General features: G+C 47.1%; 2 protein-coding genes across 2 annotated transcripts; both read left to right on the top strand.

Annotated features, from left to right (window-relative positions):
• Positions 1 to 2,254: 2,254 nt before the first annotated feature.
• psmb7 (proteasome 20S subunit beta 7) lies at positions 2,255 to 7,185 on the top strand. Its single transcript, XM_056432346.1, has 8 exons — positions 2,255 to 2,334; positions 3,888 to 3,981; positions 4,986 to 5,083; positions 5,924 to 6,064; positions 6,298 to 6,413; positions 6,608 to 6,666; positions 6,733 to 6,884; positions 6,985 to 7,185. Exons 1-8 carry the CDS (start codon positions 2,273 to 2,275, stop codon positions 7,088 to 7,090), a joined length of 828 nt encoding a protein of 275 aa, XP_056288321.1. The 5' UTR covers positions 2,255 to 2,272; the 3' UTR covers positions 7,091 to 7,185.
• A 641-nt stretch (positions 7,186 to 7,826) lies between these two features.
• On the top strand, positions 7,827 to 21,872 carry dennd1a (DENN/MADD domain containing 1A). Its single transcript, XM_056432171.1, has 21 exons — positions 7,827 to 8,021; positions 10,244 to 10,308; positions 11,129 to 11,172; positions 11,281 to 11,330; positions 11,522 to 11,641; positions 11,724 to 11,793; positions 13,412 to 13,492; positions 13,587 to 13,640; positions 13,713 to 13,823; positions 14,240 to 14,340; positions 14,629 to 14,674; positions 14,789 to 14,890; positions 15,014 to 15,139; positions 15,559 to 15,660; positions 17,012 to 17,099; positions 18,197 to 18,237; positions 18,320 to 18,391; positions 18,466 to 18,522; positions 18,651 to 18,788; positions 21,155 to 21,219; positions 21,514 to 21,872. The coding sequence occupies exons 1-21, from the start codon at positions 8,005 to 8,007 to the stop codon at positions 21,668 to 21,670; spliced, it is 1,707 nt and encodes a 568-aa protein (XP_056288146.1). The 5' UTR covers positions 7,827 to 8,004; the 3' UTR covers positions 21,671 to 21,872.
• The last annotated feature ends 1,041 nt before the right edge of the window (positions 21,873 to 22,913 follow it).

Below are 22,913 nucleotides of genomic sequence, written 5' to 3'. Positions count from 1 at the left end.
AGCCCCCCTCAGCCCACCTTAGCCCACTGTAGCCCACCTCAGCCCCCCTCAGCCCCCCTCAGTCCACCTTAGCCCACCTTAGCCCACTGTAGCCCACCTCAGCCCTCCTCAGCCCCCCTCAGCCCACCTTAGACCACCTTAGCCCACTGTAACCCACTGTAGCCCACCTCAGCCCCCCTCAGCCCCCCTCAGCCCACCTTAGCCCACCTTAGCCCACTGTAGCCCACTGTAGCCCACCTCAGCCCCCCTCAGCCCCCCTCAGCCCACCTTAGCCCACCTTAGCCCACTGTAGCCCACCTCAGCCCCCCTCAGCCCCCCTCAGCCCACCTTAGCCCACCTTAGCCCACTGTAGCCCACCTCAGCCCTCCTCAGACCCCCTCAGCCCACCTTAGACCACCTTAGCCCACTGTAACCCACCTCAGCCCTCCTCAGCCCCCCTCAGCCCACCTTAGCCCACCTTAGACCACCTTAGCCCACTGTAGCCCACCTCAGCCCTCCTCAGCCCCCCTCAGCCCACCTTAGCCCACCTTAGACCACCTTAGCCCACTGTAGCCCACCTCAGCCCTCCTCAGCCCCCCTCAGCCCACCTTAGCCCACCTCAGCCCACCTTAGCCCACCTTAGACCACCTTAGCCCACTGTAGCCCACCTCAGCCCTCCTCAGCCCCCCTCAGCCCACCTTAGCCCACCTTAGACCACCTTAGCCCACTGTAGCCCACCTCAGCCCTCCTCAGCCCCCCTCAGCCCACCTCAAAATGTTAACCCGAGCCGTATAACGGCAGTATAAGTTCAAGAACCTATAAAGGTGTGTCAAAGAACCTTTAAACCAGGGTTCTCTAAAGAACCATGTCCTTAAAGAGTTCTTCAAAGAACCTATAAAGGTTCCTCAAACAACAAAAGGTTCTCCAGTGTGATGGTTCTTCGTGGAACCACAAAGCCTTTTAGAGAACCATTTAAGAACCTCTGTTTTCCCGTGTGTGTGATCCATAAAGCCGTCATTTAGTCCTGTATTGGAACACGGTGGATTATGGGAACGCTTCCGCAGGTCTCGTCACATTGAAGCTCTGTTATCGTCTCTGGGATCCACCGGTTGCACCTCCAGCCAGCTGCTGGTCCACTGGGCTTCACTAAAGGGCTTAGTCATCATAAAGCCCTCTCCTCGCGGTGGAGGCCCTATCTGATCTCTCAGGATCCCGTTTCCTCATCGACCTTCACGTCCAGCTGGCATCAAGTTGGCATCCGTCCTGTTCAAGGTCGAAACATGGCGGCGTGATTACAAACACACGGTGTCCCCCGCCGAGGAGAGACGGCTCACCCTATAACACGCCTGTTGGGGCGAACCACGACCTGGTTCATATAAGGAGACAAAAAGTAGTCCCTCACTTTAGTGATGCACATTAAGTAAGGGAACTTCCTAAGTGCTGGATTGGTTTATTTAAATGTCTTTGCTTTGGCTTTGTGGTTGACCTTTAACACCATCCTTGTGCTATGCTGGTGAATTAATGTTTTTTTTTTAGACATAATAATAGAATAAAAAGATTAAGAATAAGAAAAACCTTTTAAAGGAAGTCGAGTATTATTGACGAGTTGATTCACCCAAATTAAGCCAATTAGATGTGTTCTGTTTGCGCTCCATGCAGCTATGCTGTTAGCTGTTAATGTTCTGAATATTGTGCATATCCGTATATATTTTACGAATAACTATACACTGCATACACTTTAATTTTGATTCTATTTTCACATTTTCATTTCCTTTATTATTTAAATGCTTAAATATAATTTGCCGTGCTATTTAATTGTATTGTATTTTCTGCTTTAATAAAGTAAAATCCTATATAATCAAATACACGATTTAAATGTCAATCAATGTGTAAAACATCTTTGGGTTCTTCCTTTTGTTATCGCATTAATGAAACTAATACGAACTTTATCATCTCTACTTTTACATTTTCATATTCAATAAAAAAAGAGAATTTTACATTATTTTCTAAATAATCATGATATTTGGAAATAGTTTATTTCAGAATTACTCTTTTTTTTAAACACTCTTGCCTCTATGTGCCATTCAGAGGAACAAAGATGGCGAACGAGGCCTTTAACAAGAGAGACATGGAGGTAAAGGATCGACAATAAAGATATGTCACTCCAGTTCCAGAAGGGGGCAGCAGTGCAATTTAACGGATGCCAGCTGCCGGTAAATGTCCCGTAGAAGAAGAAGCAGACCAAAGAGCCGCTTCCTCTACTTCCGGTAAAAACAGTCCTCCATTCACCGAGATGGCGACATTGGCAGTGCACCAGTCACCGGTCGGCGGTTTCTGTTTCGAGAACTGCAAGAGGTAAGAGCTGCTAAACGAATTCATATCCGACCTGGATGAACACACTGCTGCGTTTTATGAGCTGCTGGCCCTTTTTGTTCAGCCGTCGTGGACAACCGACGTGTTTTTGATGCGTGTTTGTTCGGGATGCTAGCTCGTGTTAACTCTGTTCCATACAATGACTCAGGCGTTTCTCACACGTTCATGTCCACCTATCGATCTGACGGTCCTCGCGCTCCATCGATGTTTACCAAACTGTCTGACAAGAAGAACACAAATATCACGGCAGAACACTTCTTATGTGGCCGGGACATTCAGCCCAGGTCTGCGGAGATACGGTTAGCCGAAGAGGAAACCAACTAACGCGGCTAGCATCGGATTATGAAGCTCAACAATGATGGAGCTAACGTCAGATTATGAAGCTCAACAATGATGGAGCTAACGTCAGATTATGAAGCTCAACAATGATGGAGCTAACGTCAGATTATGAAGCTCAACACTGATGGAGCTAACGTCAGATTATGAAGCACAACAATGATGGAGCTAACGTCAGATTATGAAGCACAACAATGATGGAGCTAACGTCAGATTATGAAGCACAACAATGATGGAGCTAACGTCAGATTATGAAGCACAACAATGATGGAGCTAACGTCAGATTATGAAGCACAACAATGATGGAGCTAACGTCAGATTATGAGGCTCAACACTGATGGAGCTAACGTCAGATTATGAAGCACAACAATGATGGAGCTAACGTAATTTTATGAAGCACAACAATGATGCAGCTAAAGTCAGATTATGAGGCTCAACACTGATGGAGCTAACGTCAGATTATGAAGCACAACAATGATGGAGCTAACGTCAGATTATGAAGCACAACAATGATGGAGCTAACGTCAGATTATGAAGCTCAACAATGATGGAGCTAACGTCAGATTATGAGGCTCAACAATGATGGAGCTAACGTCATTTTATGAAGCACAACAATGATGCAGCTAACGTCAGATTATGAAGCTCAACAATGATGGAGCTAACGTCAGATTATGAAGCTCAACAATGATGGAGCTAACGTCAGATTATGAGGCTCAACACTGATGGAGCTAACGTCAGATTATGAAATTCAATACTGATGGAGCTAACGTCAGATTATGAAGCATAACAATGATGGAGCTAACGTCAGATTATGAAGCACAACACTGATGGAGCTATCGTCAGATTATGAAGCTCAACAATGATGGAGCTAACGTCAGATTATGAAGCACAACAATGATGAAGCTAACATTAGTTACGATGCTGTCTGATGAGTGATGTCATTAAAATCCCACAATAGTTTCTCTAATAATGCGTCTCTATCGTTGATTTATAATAAAGTAATTCTGTTTTTGTTCTAAACTGCAGACGTTCAAACAGCCTTGGTGTTTGGGTCATGGGATCTGGCACAAGTTGGCCTCCCTGCACAAGATGTACTGTTGTATACAATTATACCTCAGGTTATTTACATGTATTAGTAGGCTGGCTGCGTTTTGCTTTTACAGTGACAAGGATATCAAATTATACATATTCATTTTCAGAAATGCACTTTTGGAAGCTGAAGCGAACAAAGTGGGAAGCAGCTTGCCGGCTGCTCGTAAAACAGGAACCACCATCTGTGGGATCGTCTTCAAGGTGAGTGACCGAAGTCTCTTCATTAACTGGAGGAACTCTCTGGACTTTAGTGTCTGACGGGTCAGCAGATAAACACCTGCTGCTTTAACAATGACGTCACCTGTGGCTTCAAAAGATAAAGACAGGGTTCGTACGGTCATGGAAAACCTGGAAAAGTCATGGAATTTTAAAATGGTCATTTCCAGGCCTGGAAAAGTCATGGAATTTTTTGTGGGTATATTCACATGTTCATTTACGCCGAGTTTGAAATAATTAATATAAACAGATGGATTTGCACATAAAGAATACACATTTATATAAGTGTTTGAAGGAATAAACATAAATAGAAATGTTTATTCTTTTAATCAAACTATTGTCTCATTCATTTGTTTCATTTAAGGTAAACTGTATGCTTTGGAATTCTCATTTTTTGAATACAAAATTGTCTAAATTGTTCATGTTTATACCGAGATTTCAGTTTGGTCGTGGAAATTTGGTTTAAAGTCCTGAAAATCCATTCGTGAAAATGTGTAAGAACCCTGAAAGAGCTTCACACCTTCACTTCATGGTTTGACGGACTTATTATGTCATTTCATTCTGTTTTTTAAAGTCATGTGATGTCCTCCCCACCACGTGCTGTGGCTCAGCCGGCAGCAGCCCTCCATCAAAGTGTCTCCTGTAACGTAGTTTACCTGTTATTTGTAAAGTTAGATTTAATTAATTATCACCTAAAGTAATGGAGTTGTGTATAACCTCGTTAGTTTAGTTCATCATGTGATCAGATGACTCGTCTCTGCCGTGCTGTCGGCTCTGGTTCTTCAGATGAAGCGCATGTGTATGATGACTATCTTTAGGCTGGGTCCCCGTCCAATAGGATTCCCTCATTTGTTGCTCATTCTGATCATCAAACCACCTTCTAACACTTTAAAGTCACAATGTAGGACAAAGTGTGAGAGGTGAGGAAGTGACCGAACGACCCAGAGCTGCTCTCTGATTGGCCGATTGTTCTTGCGCGTCCCGTGTAGGATGGCGTCATCCTCGGAGCCGACACCAGAGCCACGGAGGGAATGATCGTGGCCGACAAGAACTGCTCCAAGATCCACTACATCTCCCCCAACATCTAGTGAGTGGCGCCGGGTAACGGGTCCGGACCCGTCCTGAGCGGGTCGTCTGTGGGCGGCGGGGAGACACAATAAAAAGACTAAATTAATTCTAGATATATAAATTAATTTGTATATATATATATATATATAATATAATTATAGATATATAATTATACATTTACATATATATAATTATTATATTCAATATATAAAATTATTATATTTCTTAACATATATATATTAATACAAAAATATCTAAACATACAACAAATTATGATACTGTATGTATATTTGTAAATATAATTATAAATATATACAATTATTATATTTCTAAATATATATATATATAATACAAAAATATATTTAAAAAAATATAAATATGATACATACATGCATATAATATTCACTGTATTAGGAGGTGTGTACATGAAGACTTTGTTGTTTCAGTGGTGGTGGTGAACAACATTGTTGTCTTTTTAAGACCATCGCATGCCGCTGACGTAATGATCATATAACAGCGTGATAATGCAAGTAAACCTTTTGATTCACTTTTATTCTTAAGAATATTCAGACATTTGTTTTAGAATATTTTAATATAATTTCAAACAAACAACAAAAGAGACTCAGGATCAAGACGCTCAGGTCTTCCACTGGAACCTTCTGGTGTCGTGTTGCCTAAAATATTAGTGACATAAACAGACATGTAATATCAGTCAGCAAAAATGCTAAAGTCATGTCCGAATATCATGCGATGATGTAATTATCGTGACAGGCCGACACATCGTGGCTTTGAGAATGACATCTGACTTTGTGGAGTTTGTTTTTATTCTAACTGACTGGTTGTTGTTGTTGTCGTCCAGCTGTTGTGGGGCAGGGACAGCTGCAGACACGGAGATGACCACCCAGATCATCTCGTCCAACCTGGAGCTGCACGCCCTCTCCACGGGCCGGCTGCCCCGCGTGGCCACCGCCAACCGCATGCTGAAGCAGATGCTCTTCAGGTACACGCTCTATTTACTGTGAATATTATATCATATGTATACATTTTCTTTTATATATTTTTGTATTCATATATATTTATTTATATATATTTATAAATATAATAATAGTATATACTTAATATAATAATTATATATATAAATATATTATTATATATATAATATAATTATTATATTTATAAATATATTATACATATATATGTATAATATATTCTATTGCGAAACTGTGTGTGCAGGTATCAGGGCTACATCGGTGCTGCCCTGGTTCTGGGAGGAGTGGACTGTAACGGGCCTCATCTTTACAGCATCTACCCCCACGGCTCCACCGACAAGCTGCCCTACGTCACCATGGGTCAGTCTCCAACCACACACACACACACACACACACACACACACACACACACACACACACACACACACACACAGAGACACACTCACACACACGGCACCATGGGTCAGTCTCCAGCACCACATTCACTCACCGGGGGAGAGTCCTCCAATCAGGTTCCTCTGGCCCATAAACCTCCCACGCTTTCTCTTCCACAGGTTCTGGATCTCTGGCGGCCATGGCGGTGTTTGAGGACCGCTACAAGCCTGACATGGAGGTGAGCGCACACACACACACACACACCCACACCCTCCTTCCCGTGTTAACGTGCTGGTTCCCTCAGGAGGAGCAGGCCAAGCGTCTGGTGCGAGACGCCATCGCCGCCGGCATCTTCAACGACCTCGGCTCCGGCAGCAACATCGACCTGTGTGTCATCACCAAGGGGAAGCTGGACTACATCCGGCCCCACGACGAGGTCAACAAGAAGGGGGTCAGGTGAGAACCGAACCAGCTGAGACGGTCCTGGATCTGTTCGCCCACATGGGCTCCTTTTAGAACGTGGTTCTCATCGGTGTCTCTTCCCCCCACGATGTAGAACCGGCGATTACAAGTACAAGAGAGGGACCACCGGCGTGCTGACGAAGGCCACGCTGAACCTGCAGGTGGTGGAGGAGACGGTCCTCACCATGGACACGTCCTAGAGGACCCGCCTCGAGGACCCAGTCTCGTCATGTCGTTCACAGTTCAGAACACAAATGTTGTTTTTCATTATTTACAATAAAAGCGTTTGAGTTGATTCAAGGTCTGAGTTATTTAAAAATGGAAAGAGTTTGTTATTTTTTAGGTGTTAAAGAGGCCAAAAGAACCCCCGAGTTAAGTTTAGATGTAGACTCCATGAGATGAGTCTCTGTTGGGTGCACTGTCTGCGCTCCTCCAACAGGGGGCGCCACGCCCTCAGGAAAGAGGAAGATATTTCCCTCAATACAATTTAGAGCCTTTTAATGAGGAAATGTTGGTTACCTTCAAAATAAAAGCCCTGCGGTATCTGATGCAGACCAATACAAATGGTAAGAATGAGCTGTCACTTTGTTCTGTGACTTCCTCCCAGAGGAAGATGAAGGTACTGCACAAACTATATTTAGTATATAAATTGAGATTCTGTTCATGACTGTTTATCAGATATGCTCCCAACGCATCTGTGTCAGGGAGAAGGAGGCCGACCTACCAGTTACATTATGTGTTTATAAACTATACACGCAGACATACGCATAGAGACACACAGACACGTTGTGTATTTTATTCAGTCAATCATTGCAATAAAATACAATATTATTCTATATAATATAAAAAACAAGACAATTATATAACTATCATATATCACTATCACTTTGACAATATAAGATAAGTAACTATGCCAATACTGTGGTCGAAGCTGCAATTTCCTGGCACGTGACCAAATGAACTACAAGCCCCAGAATGCCTTGCGGCGCAGAGCGTGACCTATGCGCGTGCAGTAACGGACCATGGCGCCGCACAGCCGCTGTGTGACAGGTTAGCATCCACAACACGGCACCGCCGGGACCAGACGCGTCCGGGACCGCGACCAGAACCGAGGATGGGGTCCCGAATCAAGTAAGAGCGCCGCTCCGCCGCTCGGTACCGGGGGGACGCGTCCGGGTTCCCGCCGCTGCGCTCGCGCCGTTACCGCGAGTCATCTGAGGGCTGGAGGCGGGCAGATGGAGCTCCGTGCGAGGCCCGCACTGGTGGCGACACCGAGGGCTCACAACAGTGTCGGTGCTCCACGTTACCGGAGAGGAGAACACACGGAGAGCAGCCGGAGGGGCTCGCGAAGGGTTCCGGTGGTACCGGAGGACCGTTAGCTCGCTGCTAACGCGTCAAAGAGGGTCTTCCCCGGGAGGGAGGGCGTGTTCTGGAGCTGGTGTCAACACGGCGGCTGGGGGCTCCGGTCCCGGTCCCGGTTGGTCTTCTAGCTTCACGTCTCCGACCCAGTGTGGATACGACCCGGTGTACCGGGAGCCTTCACGGTGTCGCCGTCATGTTACACACTGTGGAACCGTTTCCAGTAAACACGTTAAAGAACACGGTCACACACTGTGTTACCTTTATGTACACACAGAGACACACACAGACAAATACACACACAGAGACACACACACACACACACACAGATACACAGAGACACACAGAGAGAGACACACACACACACAGAGACACACACACAGACACACAGATACACACACAGAGACACACATAGTCACACACTAACAGACACACATAGAGACACACACACACACAGATACACAGACACACAGAGACACACAGAGAGAGACACACACAGATACACACACAGAGACACACACACACACACAGATACACACACAGAGACACACATAGTCACACACTAACAGACACACATAGAGACACACATAGTCACACACTAACAGACACACATAGAGACACACACAGAGACACACTAACAGACACACAGTCACACACTAACAGACACACATAGAGTCACACACTAACAGACACACACAGCTCTCGTGTTTCTTGCCTGAAGTTTTTAATGTGAAACTATTTGAAGGAGCTTCATGGCGGAGGCCTCTGACCCGAGAACATGTTGGAGCAGCAGGGAGACGTGTCATCAGGGAGGGGCCGGCGTCCCAACACACACACGCACGCACTCGCACACACACTCGCACACACACTCACACACACACTCACACACACACACACTCACACACTCGCACACACACACACACACCCCTCCCCCTGGAACATCTTTTTTTGTTTTTTTTTGGTTGAGCAATAAGCCAAACGTTGTTTTCTTAAGCATCAGCATACAGATTATGGGATGTTTCTCTGAGAGCTCCGGGGACCGGGCGCCAGCTGTTAGCCGCTACCTGTGAGGACCCTGAGGTCACGACTCTGAGGTCACGACTCTGAGGTCACGACCCTGAGGTCACGACCCTGAGGTCACGACCCTGTTTTGGTGTTTCTGGGCAGGTCGACCGCACGGGGAGCGGCTCTGTTCCCTAAAGGCACAGGATGGTTCTCTTGTTTAGACTAAAGACAGGAGATGCCCCGTGTGGAGGGACTCGGTATTACACCACCGTCACATCCACTGGAGTGAGAAATAACATCATAATTTATAGAGCGCTTTTTATCGTCCTCAAAGACACTTTACATGTTACATTCATACACCAGCGACCGGGAGCCATTCAAGTGTCTTGCTCAAGGACACATGGTCCAGGGCGGGGATTGAACCACCAACCCGCTGACAGACAGACTGCTGACCACTGACACAGAACAATAACAGAATTATGGAACAACCTTAAAATGGATATAAGATTCCTCATTTTGGTTTTCAAAAGGATTATTTATAAAACAAATGTTGAGGGTTATGAGTGTGATTGAAACGTACGTATGTGGATATATATATATATTATCTTTTTTCTTTATTGTTTTTCTTTATTTTATATTAATTGTCTGATTTGTTTGATTATAATAATTTAGGATAGGAATATATACGCATTTCTTACCTTTTCAGTCTTTCTGTTTTGTATATTATATATAATAATATTGTCTTGTATTGCAGTGACTGAATAAAATACACAACAACAATTCTTCTCTAACAAACACAACTCAACATTAAATTAAATAAAAACAAAGGCAAATTAAACAATTTTACATCAAAATAAAAATCTCTCAAGAGTTCAGCATCGTGTGTTTTGAAGGTGACATAAATAAACTCTAATAGTATGTAATAAACATGTTTACTTTGTCCACAACGTGCAGCGAGCTCAGTGGTAATAACGAGCTGTGTGTTCCAGGGAGAGGCCCGAGTCGACCTTCGAGGTGTACCTGGAGGTCGCCCATCCCGGCTCGCCCAGCGCAGGTGAGTACCTGGAAGTAATAATTGTCCACTCCTGAGTGTGTATTGTATGTCTATATATGCTTTTCAGAGAGTTGTTAAATAGTCATTGTTTCCAGTTAAATGCCAAATGATGGATTTGATAAATGTTGATGTATCTCATCTTTAATAACCTAATTTAATCTGCAACATGTGGTCTCCTGGAGAGACGTGGGCTCTGAGAACCTCTTCCTGTTGGAGCCTCACCGCTTCCTGTTCAGTACTCAAGGAGCCACTTCCCTCTGTGGCGAGCCTCTTCCTGTTCCTACATGAGGCTTTAAAGGCCTGATGTTGGTTTGAGTTCTTCTTCACGCGTTGCGCTTCTGTAAAGTTTATTTCCTCTCAAAAGAAACCAGGATTTCAGTTTAGTTTAGTCAGCATCTCCAGGGTCCTCCTGCATCCCGTGTGGTGTTTTACTCCCCCTGCTGGACAGAGCATGCAACAGCACCTTCTTGTCATTTTGACGACTACTTAAAAGGAATTAAGTCGATGATGTTTATCGATGTCGACTACAGAGCTATCTGAAATCCTTGACACCTCTGTGTGTATTCAGCCTGCCATCATTAGGAGCAGGACGTACCCAGAATGCATGCTGGGAGACAAATACGACAAGGGCCAAAATGTGAGGACATTACACCGAGATAAGAGCGACCAACGTCCGGGCTCAGTGGGGGCTGGTCCAGTTCCTCGACAGTGGACCGGGAGACCCTGTTCCTCATGGACCGGGCTTTGTGGGGGGGGTGAACACTTAGCTGATCATGTGTCCAAAGGTGTGTTCACTTGTCCACGGTGTGTGTGTCCACAGGGCCGGAGGTGAGGAGGCAGTTCCCTGAAGACTACACAGACCAGGTTCGACATTCCTTCCCATCAGCCCTTTAACACAATATCACATTATTACGTCATGTTGATGATAATCCATGAAACACAACTTTATTATCTGTCATCGGGGTCCGACAGGAGACTCTTCAGACTGTTCCCAGGTTCTGCTTCCCCTTCAACATGGACAGGTACACACACACACACTGCATTCTCTCTCCTGACCACCAGGGGCCACTCCTCTGGTTGTATAGAAGTCTATATAGTGACTCTACTCTTGATGTATTTCCTCAGTAAACATGAGTTTCTGGTCTTTGATTTCACAGATGTACCCTGTGTTGTTGTTGTTTATAAACACATTGTTTAACCTCTCTCTTTGCAGCCTGACGGTGAACCAAGTGGGTCAGAACTTCACCTTCGTGTTGACCGACATCGAGAGCAAGCAGAGATTTGGCTTCTGTCGCCTCTCCTCAGGCGCCCACACCTGCTACTGCATTGTCAGGTGTGTGTGTGTGTGTGTGTGTGTGTGTGTGTGTGTGTGTGTGTGTGTGTACACTAACAGTGACCCTGCTCCTGTCTTCTAGCTACCTGCCCTGGTTCGAGGTTTTCTACAAGCTACTTAATATTCTCGCTGATTACACCATCAAAGGCCAGGTGAGTGGGACTCTTCTCGTTATATATATATATACATGTATATATATATGTAAATATATACATACAGGACTGTCTCAGAAAATTAGAATATTGTGATGAAGTTCTTTATTTTCTGTAATGCAATTAAAAAAACAAAAATGTCATGCATTCTGGATTCATTACAAATCAACTGAAATATTGCAAGCCTTTTATTCTTTTAATATTGCTGATTATGGCTTACAGCTTAAGAAAACTCAAATATCCTATCTCTAAATATTAGAATATCATGAAAAAGTATACTAGTAGGGTATTAAACAAATCACTTGAATTGTCTAATTAACTCGAAACACCTGCAAGGGTTTCCTGAGCCTTGACAAACACTCAGCTGTTATAAATCTTTTTTTTTACTTGGTCTGAGGAAATATTAAAATTTTATGAGATAGGATTTTAGAGTTTTCTTAAGCTGTAAACCATAATCAGCAATATTAAAAGAATAAAAGGCTTGCAATATTTCAGTTGATTTGTAATGAATCCAGAATGCATGACATTTTTGTTTTTTTAATTGCATTACAGAAAATAAAGAACTTTATCACAATATTCTAATTTTCTGAGACAGTCCTGTATGTATATCAGAATCAGAATTGTATTTATTGCCAAGTAGGTTTACACCTACCTGGAATTTGTTCTGGTGTATAGGTGCATACAGTGAACATAAAATGAACATAAAACATAAAACATACAAACACAATAAGTACTATACAAACACAATAAGTACTACAATACAAAAAGCAGGGCAGGAGTGCTAAAGTGCATGTGCAATGTTCAGTGTGCAAAGTAGTGTGTGCATAACACAGGCTTGAGGTGTGGGGGAGGGGAGGTGACCACGTCAGGTGGGGGTCCGGGCCTTGTTCATGAGGCCAACGGCAGCCAGGAACAAGCTGGTTTTGTGGCGTGAGGTTTTGGTCCTGATGGACCGCAGCCTCCTGCCGGAGGGAAGGACCTCAGAGTATGTGACCCGGGTGGGAGGGATCGGCCACAATCTTATATTTGTGTGTATATATATAATACATAGATATTTTATATATATATTATTATATACATATATATATTATATATATAATAATACATATATGTATTATTATATATATCATAGATATAGTTTATTATATATGTTATAGATATAATAATATAGATGTATGTATTATATATTATATGTATATATATAATATATATTATTATATTGACATATATATATTATTACATAGATGTATGTATATTATATTGATATTATTTTATATATATATATATATGTTACTGCAGGATAATGTTATACTGATAATATTATTTGGCTATTTATTTACATTCTTTGTGTGTTTTCATTCATAAAAAATATTAGTAATTCTGAAAGTGAAAATTAAAAGAAGTTCATAGATGTTTTATAAGACGCTGGGTTATTTACACAATATGATGTATTATTATAATTATTAATATGATGATATCAATATTTATTTACAAATGGCACGTTAACTGGTATGTCGCAACACCCTCATGAGGTCAGCTCCAGAGGTTCTGTAGCTCTGACCTCCTGTGACTGGGTCATGTGACCACGTGTTTCCTCTGACCCGCCCCCATGTTTCAGGAGAGCCAATGGCAGGAGTTCCTGGTGTCCCTCCACACACTCCCCATCCCGGAGCCGGGGGTCCCCGTTCATCTGGGTATGGTGAGTCCTCCTCACGTCACAGCCCACCCAGCTTCTTCCATCCCCTGTGAGCCGGGTCTGACTCCTGCCTCCTTCTTCCTGCTTCCTGTTGCAGCATTCCTTCTTCACGGTGCCCGACACCAGGGAGCTGCCCAGCATCCCTGAGAGCGTGAGTGTGGCCCCTCGTGTTCAGTGGCTGTCCTCCCCTCCCCACTAACGTGCCCCTCTTGTGTTGGAGCAGAGGAACCTCACCGAGTACTTCGTAGCGGTGGACGTGAACAACATGCTGCACCTGTACGCCAGCATGCTCTACGAGCGCAGGGTCCTCATCTGCTGCAGCAAGCTGAGCACCGTGAGTACCCCGAGGAGGTCCTCCACGGGGAGGTCTTCCACGAGGAGGTCTTCCACGAGGAGGTCTTCCACGAGGAGGTCTTCCACGAGGAGGTCTTCCACGAGGAGGTCTTCCACAGGGAGGTCTTCCACGAGGAGGTCCTCCACGGGGAGGTCTTCCACGAGGAGGTCTTCCACAGGGAGGTCTTCCACAGGGAGGTCTTCCACAGGGAGGTCTTCCACAGGGAGGTCTTCCACAGGGAGGTCTTCCACGAGGAGGTCTTCCACGAGGAGGTCTTCCACAGGGAGGTCTTCCACGGGGAAGTCTTCCACGAGGAGGTCTTCCACGAGGAGGTCCTCACTTAGTTTAAGATGTGATCCTAAACAATCACCTACATCATGTCATGTTTCCTTTGATGTTCCGTGTGTCGCCCCCAGCTGACGGCGTGTGTCCACGGCTCCACCACCATGTTGTTCCCCATGCACTGGCAGCACGTGTACATACCTGTGCTGCCTCAGCACCTCCTGGACTACTGCTGGTGAGTTACCTGGGTTACTACCTGGCTTAATAAATGGGTTACTACCTGGGTTACTACCTGGGTTACTACCTGGGTTACTACCTGGCTTAATAAATGGGTTACTACCTGGCTTAATAAATGGGTTACTACCTGGGTTACTACCTGGGTTACTACCTGGCTTAATAAATGGGTTACTACCTGGTTACTACCTGGGTTACTCCCTGTCCACTCAGTATAACAGTCAGTGTGTGTGTGTGTGATTCCAGAGCCCAGGTGTTATCTCACTCTTATTCCCTCTTCTCTTGTCAGCGCCCCAATGCCGTACCTCATCGGAGTGCACTCCAGTCTGATGGAGGTACGTGGTCCTGTAGGGGGGGGCATATGTGTGTGTGTGTGTGGGGGGGGGGGGGGCATATGTGTGTGTGTGGGGGGGTCCTGGTCCTCCCAGCTGACCCGTGTCTCTGTGCAGAAGGTGCGGGCGATGGCTCTGGACGACGTGGTGGTCCTGAACGTGGACACCAACACGCTGGAGACGCCGTACGACGACCTGCAGAGCCTGCCCAGCGACGTGGTGAGGAGACCCGCCCTCTCCGCTGGACGCCGGCGCCCTCTCCGCTGGACGCCGGCGCCCTCTCCGCTGGACGCCGGCGCCCTCTCTTCCAGTCCTAACCTCCGATGGCTTCCCGCCCCGCAGGTCTCGTCTCTGAAGAGTCGCCTGACGAAGGTTTCCACGACCACCGGGGACGGCGTGGCGCGGGCGTTCCTCCGCAGCCAGGGGGCGCTGTTCGGCAGCTACAGGAACGCCCTGCAGATGGAGCCGGTGAGTAGAGACCCAGACCTCTCCCTCTGACTCCTCCCCCTCGGCCCTCTCATGGACCCTGGCGCCGTGCCGCTGCACACGGCTCTGGTCGTTAGGGAGCGGACAGCATGGCGGTCACTCTATGGTCAAACAGACCATAGAGCAGGGCGTGCTTTAGGGGCGGGGCTTACTGAGAGTGACAGGTCTCTGCCGCTATCAGACACGTGTATACAGACGTGTACACGGCGTCTCCTCCGCATTCAACATGATGGTATCTTCCGTTCACGGCTGTAATCCAAGATGGCGACCAGAAACTCAGCAGTCCGCTAACCAATGGGTGACATCGCGTGACTCATGCTCTGTGATTGGTCCTCTGAGGGTCTCACCTCCTGGTTGCCCGTTGCTCTGACAGCTGATTGGTCCCCTGAACTTTTTTTTAGGGAGAGCCAATCACGTTCAACGAGGAAACCTTCGTGAGCCATCGGTCCAGCGCCATGAGACACTTCCTCCAGAACGCCATCCAGCTGCAGCTCTTCAAACAGGTACACACAAACACCTACACACACCTACACACACACCTACACATTTACACACACAAACACCTACACACACACACTTACACACACACACCTACACACACACACACCTACACATTTACACACACAAACACCTACACACACAAACACCTACACACACACACTTACACACACAAACACCTACACACACACACACATTTACACACACAAACACCTACACACACCTACACACACACACTTACACACACACACACACACACACCTACACACACACACTTACACACACAAACACCTACACACACACACACACACACACACACACACACACACTTACACACACACCTACACACACACCTACACACCTACACACACACCTACACATTTACACACACACACCTACACATTTACACACACAAACACCTACACACACACCTACACATTTACACACACAAACACCTACACACACACCTACACATTTACACACACACACACCTACACATTTACACACACAAACACCTACACACACACTTACACACAAACACCTACACACACACCTACACACACACACTTACACACACCTACATTTACACACACACCTACACATTTACACATTTACACACACACACCTACATTTACACACACCTACACACACCTACACACACACCTACACATTTACACACACAAACACCTACACACCTACACATTTACACACCTACACACAAACACCTACACACACACACACACACACTTACACACACAAACACCTACACACACACCTACACATTTACACACACAAACACCTACACACACACACTTACACACACAAACACCTACACACACACACCTACACACACACACCTACACACACACACCTACACACACCTACACACACACCTACACACACACCTACACACACACACACACACCTACACACACCTACACACACCTACACACACACCTACACACACACCTACACATTTACACACACAAACACCTACACACACACACACAAACACCTACACACACACACACACCTACACACACACACACACCTACACACTTACACACACACCTACACACACCTACACATTTACACACACCTACACACACACACACCTACACACACACACACACCTACACACACACACACCTACACACTTACACACACACCTACACACACACCTACACACTTACACACCTACACACTTACACAAACACCTACACACTTACACCTACACACTTACACACACACAAACACCTACACACACCTACACACTTACACACACACACCTACACACACACACCTACACACACATCTACACACACACAACCCTCTATCCCCCCCCCCCCGCTGCAGTTCATTGACGACCGGTTGGACCTGTTGAACGCGGGAGAAGGATTCAGTGACATCTTCGAGGAGGAGATCGGCATGGGCGAGTACGCAGGTGAGGTGAGAGGACAGCAGAGGTGAGAGGACAGCAGAGGTGAGGGGACAGGTGAGGTCAGAGGACAGGTGAGGTGTGAGGACAGGTGAGGTGTGAGGACAGGTGAGGTGAGAGGACAGGTGAGGTCAGAGGACAGGTGAGGTCAGAGGACAGGTGAGGTGACAGGTGAGTGGACAGGTGAGGTCAGGTGTGAGGACAGGTGAGGTTAGAGGACATGTGAGGTGAGAGGACAGGTGAGAGGACAGGTGAGGTGAGAGGACAGGTGAGGTTAGAGGACAGGTGAGGTGAGAGGACAGCAGAGGTGAGGGGACAGTTAAGGTGAGAGGACAGCAGAGGTCAGAGGACAGGTGAGGTGAGAGGACAGGTGAGGTCAGAGGACAGGTGAGGTCAGGTGTGAGGACAGGTGAGGTTAGAGGACAGGTGAGAGGACAGGTGAGGTGAGAGGACAGGTGAGGTGAGAGGACAGGTGAGGTGAGAGGACAGGTGAGGTCAGAGGACAGGTGAGGTCAGAGGACAGGTGAGGTCAGAGGACAGGTGAGGTGAGAGGACAGGTGAGGTGAGAGGACAGGTGAGGTCAGAGGACAGGTGAGGTCAGGTGTGAGGACAGGTGAGGTTAGAGGACAGGTGAGAGGACAGGTGAGGTGAGAGGACAGGTGAGGTGAGAGGACAGGTGAGGTGAGAGGACAGGTGAGGTCAGAGGACAGGTGAGGTCAGAGGACAGGTGAGGTCAGAGGACAGGTGAGGTGAGAGGACAGGTGAGGTGAGAGGACAGGTGAGGTCAGAGGACAGGTGAGGTCAGAGGACAGGTGAGGTCAGGTGTGAGGACAGGTGAGAGGACAGGTGAGGTTAGAGGACAGGTGAGGTGAGAGGACAGCAGAGGTGAGAGGACAGCAGAGGTCAGAGGACAGGTGAGGTGAGAGGACAGGTGAGGTCAGAGGACAGGTGAGGTCAGAGGACAGGTGAGGTCAGAGGACAGGTGAGGTGAGAGGACAGGTGAGGTCAGAGGACAGGTGAGGTCAGAGGACAGGTGAGAGGACAGGTGCAGCTGGACTCCTCCTCTACCTGCTGTTGACCCCGTTGTGTTGCTGTGACCTCAGGCAGCGACAGGACGTACCACCAGTGGCTGTTCACGGTGAAGGTGAGTCCGGAGGCTTCCGCCCGACGACACCTTCCTCAGGGAACACCTGCCGTCAGTAACGCCTGTCATTGGCCCCCCACAGAAAGGGGGCGGGGCTATCTTCAACACGGTGAAGACCAGAGCCAACCCGGCCATGAAGACCGCCTACAAGCTTGTAAGTCTCCGGCTTCCAGATGATAACTTTACCTTTGAGTTCTCGAGACGTTTAACTGAGCGTTTGACCGGCAGGCCAAGGACCACGCCAAGATGCGCATCAAGGAGGTGAAGAGCCGGCTGAAGCAGAAGGTACGCGCTACTACCCGGCTAACGAAGCACCGGGGGTCAAGCTCTGCTTGTGAGGTCAAAGGTCACGGCTGTCGTTTCCTTAACTGCCCCCCCCTACCCCCCTCCCTCCTCCTCCTCCTCCTCTGCAGGAGCAGGTAGAAAACGGCTTCTCCTCATCGGGGTCCGTCGCCATGGACGACGACGACAACAACGCCGGCTTCACCTCCTCCACCGTCAGGGGGGAGGGGCCTCTGGACGACCGGCCAATCACGGTGCATTTTGGACAGGTGGGCGGAGATGTGGCGTGTGAGGAAGAGTGTGTGAGGAAGAGTGTGTGAGGAAGTGTGTGAGGAAGAGTGTGTGAGGAAGAGTGTGTGAGGAAGAGTGTGTGAGGAAGAGTGTGAGGAAGAGTGTGAATAAGAGTGTGTGAAGAATCTCACGGCACGAACGCAACTAACTAAAATAATTTACACACACACACCGACACACACACACCTACACACACATCTACACACATACACATATACACCTACAAACTTACGCATACACACACACCGACACACACATCTACACACACACCTACATACACACCTACACACTTACACATATACACCTACAAACTTACGCATACACACACGCATACACACACACCTACACACTTACACACACCTGAACCTCTCATCTCGTGTTCTTGTGTTTCTCTATCGTCTGGGTACCTGAACCTCTCATCTCGTGGTGGTGTGTTTCTCCTCTATCGTCTGGATACCTGAACCTCTCATCTCGTGTTCTTGTGTTTCTCCTCTATCGTCTCGGTACCTGAACCTCTCATCTCGTGGTGGTGTGTTTCTCCTCTATCGTCTCGGTACCTGAACCTCTCATCTCGTGTTCTTGTGTTTCTCTATCGTCTGGGTACCTGAACCTCTCATCACGTGGTGGTGTGTTTCTCCTCTATCGTCTCGGTACCTGAACCTCTCATCTCGTGTTCTTGTGTTTCTCCTCTATCGTCTCGGTACCTGAACCTCTCATCTCGTGGTGGTGTGTTTCTCCTCTATCGTCTCGGTACCTGAACCTCTCATCTCGTGTTCTTGTGTTTCTCCTCTATCGTCTCGGTACCTGAACCTCTCATCTCGTGGTGGTGTGTTTCTCCTCTATCGTCTCGGTACCTGAACCTCTCATCACGTGGTGGTGTGTTTCTCCTCTATCGTCTCGGTACCTGAACCTCTCATCACGTGGTGGTGTGTTTCTCCTCTATCGTCTCGGTACCTGAACCTCTCATCTCGTGTTCTTGTGTTTCTCCTCTATCGTCTCAGTACCTGAACCTCTCATCTCGTGGTGGTGTGTTTCTCCTCTATCGTCTCGGTACCTGAACCTCTCATCTCGTGTTCTTGTGTTTCTCCTCTATCGTCTCGGTACCTGAACCTCTCATCACGTGTTGGTGTGTTTCTCCTCTATCGTCTCGGTACCTGAACCTCTCATCTCGTGGTGGTGTGTTTCTCCTCTATCGTCTCGGTACCTGAACCTCTCATCACGTGGTGGTGTGTTTCTCCTCTATCGTCTCGGTACCTGAACCTCTCATCACGTGGTGGTGTGTTTCTCCTCTATCGTCTCGGTACCTGAACCTCTCATCTCGTGGTGGTGTGTTTCTCCTCTATCGTCTCGGTACCTGAACCTCTCATCTCGTGTTCTTGTGTTTCTCCTCTATCGTCTCGGTACCTGAACCTCTCATCACGGGTTGGTGTGTTTCTCCTCTATCGTCTCGGTACCTGAACCTCTCATCACGGGTTGGTGTGTTTCTCCTCTATCGTCTCGGTACCTGAACCTCTCATCACGTGGTGGTGTGTTTCTCCTCTATCGTCTCGGTACCTGAACATCTCATCACGGGTTGGTGTGTTTCTCCTCTATCGTCTCGGTACCTGAACATCTCATCACGGGTTGGTGTGTTTCTCCTCTATCGTCTCGGTACCTGAACCTCTCATCTCGTGTTCTTGTGTTTCTCCTCTATCGTCTCGGTACCTGAACCTCTCATCACGGGTTGGTGTGTTTCTCCTCTATCGTCTCGGTACCTGAACATCTCATCACGGGTTGGTGTGTTTCTCCTCTATCGTCTCGGTACCTGAACATCTCATCACGGGTTGGTGTGTTTCTCCTCTATCGTCTCGGTACCTGAACCTCTCATCTCGTGTTCTTGTGTTTCTCCTCTATCGTCTCGGTACCTGAACCTCTCATCACGGGTTGGTGTGTTTCTCCTCTATCGTCTCGGTACCTGAACCTCTCATCACGGGTTGGTGTGTTTCTCCTCTATCGTCTCGGTACCTGAACCTCTCATCACGGGTTGGTGTGTTTCTCCTCTCGTCTCGGTACCTGAACCTCTCATCACGTGGTGGTGTGTTTCTCCTCTATCGTCTCGGTACCTGAACATCTCATCACGGGTTGGTGTGTTTCTCCTCTATCGTCTCGGTACCTGAACATCTCATCACGGGTTGGTGTGTTTCTCCTCTATCGTCTCGGTACCTGAACCTCTCATCTCGTGTTCTTGTGTTTCTCCTCTATCGTCTCGGTACCTGAACCTCTCATCACGTGTTGGTGTGTTTCTCCTCTATCGTCTCGGTACCTGAACCTCTCATCACAGGTTGGTGTGTTTCTCCTCCTCCAGGTTTGGCCTCCAGTTCTGCTGAAGAGGCCGAGCAGCAACGTGAGTCTGGAGAGCAGCATCGACCAGTAAGCTTCCTCCTTTGCATTGACATATATATTTATTTATATACACACTTCACTTGAGCTGGAAACACCTGAAGATTCTCTGAGTTGGTCGAGGTGACCCAGGCTGACCTTCTGACCTTTAAATGACATGAATGTAAGAAGTTGAGGCTGTAGTGCGATGTGGTCTCGGCCTGTCTTCAGGGAGAACCACTGACCTCCTGTCTGTTGACACCTGACGCTCTTGTTTCCTCCTGGTCCTCCCTCTCCTCAATAACCTGTAACCTGCTGTGGTTTCCTGTGTCTCTCCTCGCTCAGCTCTCTGCGTCCCACGCGCCACTACACCGTCTTTCTGTCCGAGGACTCGTCCGGAGACGAGCTCCAGTACGCCGACGCCGCCGCCGTCTCCGGGTTCCCCGACAGCTTTCTCTTCTCCGTTCCTTTTGAGTGGTCTCCTCTGTACGCAGCTCTCTGATTGGCTCTGCACTGCCCAATAATCACGAAGCTTTCCTTCGCTCTTTGCTTTCTCATCTCATGGCTGAGCTGCATTTGTGTTTGTGGTAGAAGTCATGAGGCAAAACCAACCTGCCTCCAGCCTTTATATTCTCTAACAGTTCATCTACATGCAAATGACTGGCAGCACAGCGTCAACCACCATAGCTATATATATATATTTATATTTATATATATTTAATATATATTTATATATATTTAATATATATATATATTTATATATATTTAATATATATATATATACATTTTTATATATATTTATACATTTATTTATATATATATATATTTACATATATTTCTATTTATATAGATATATATTTATATGTATATATATATATTTAGGCTGGGGCTGTAGGTATGAGTGTTGCCTTCATTTCTGAAGAGTAAAACATACACTACCATCTAAAGTTTGGGGTCACACAGAACAATTATGTGTTTCCCATGTAAACTCACTTATATTTATCTAATGAATATAAAATCTAGTCCAGACGTTGAGGAGGTTATAAATAATGATGTTTCTTGTAAATATTAATGTAGTTCTTCTTGTGGCTCAAAGGAAGGCCCGTTTTAGAGCTTCTCTCAGCAGCATAACTGTTTTCAGCTGCGCTCACATGAAAAGGGTTTGAAGGGTTTTCTACTCCTCCGCTAGTCTTCTCAGGCGATAACACAATGTACCACTAGAACACTGGAGATGGGCCTCTACACACCTCTGTAGAGACTTCACTAACACCAGAGAATAGTCATCTACACATTAACTATGGAGAGAGTTATGATGTAATGTGATCTTCATTGAACAATAAGGACATTTCTATGTGACCCCAAACTTTTAAACTCGTGTAGGTGCATCTTTATTTGGGGTCTTTTCATTGGTTGACTCGTTGGCCGTGACGATGAATACTCACATGTGGACCTGTCCCTGAAGGCCTCAGCCGTACCGGTCCCTGAAGGAGGCCGAGTCCACCGACGGGCTGGAGCCCGGCTTCGGGGCGGAGAGCCACACGGCGCCGCCCAGCCCGGGCAACGAGAAGAAGTTCTCCAACGTCAACCTGCTGGGCGCCATGTTCGGCTGCCAGGACGAGCCCGACGGCCAGCCGGCGCCGCTGGCCAAGAGCCTGGAGGACCTGAGGACCCCCAAGAGCCCGGAGGACCTGAGGACCCCCAAGGGCCCGGAGGACCTGAGGACCCCCAAGGGCCCGGAGGACCTG

Source organism: Pseudoliparis swirei, chromosome 15, assembly GCF_029220125.1.
Source record: "Pseudoliparis swirei isolate HS2019 ecotype Mariana Trench chromosome 15, NWPU_hadal_v1, whole genome shotgun sequence".
Lineage (NCBI taxonomy): Eukaryota > Metazoa > Chordata > Actinopteri > Perciformes > Liparidae > Pseudoliparis > Pseudoliparis swirei.
This window is presented reverse-complemented; position numbering and strand designations above follow the sequence as displayed.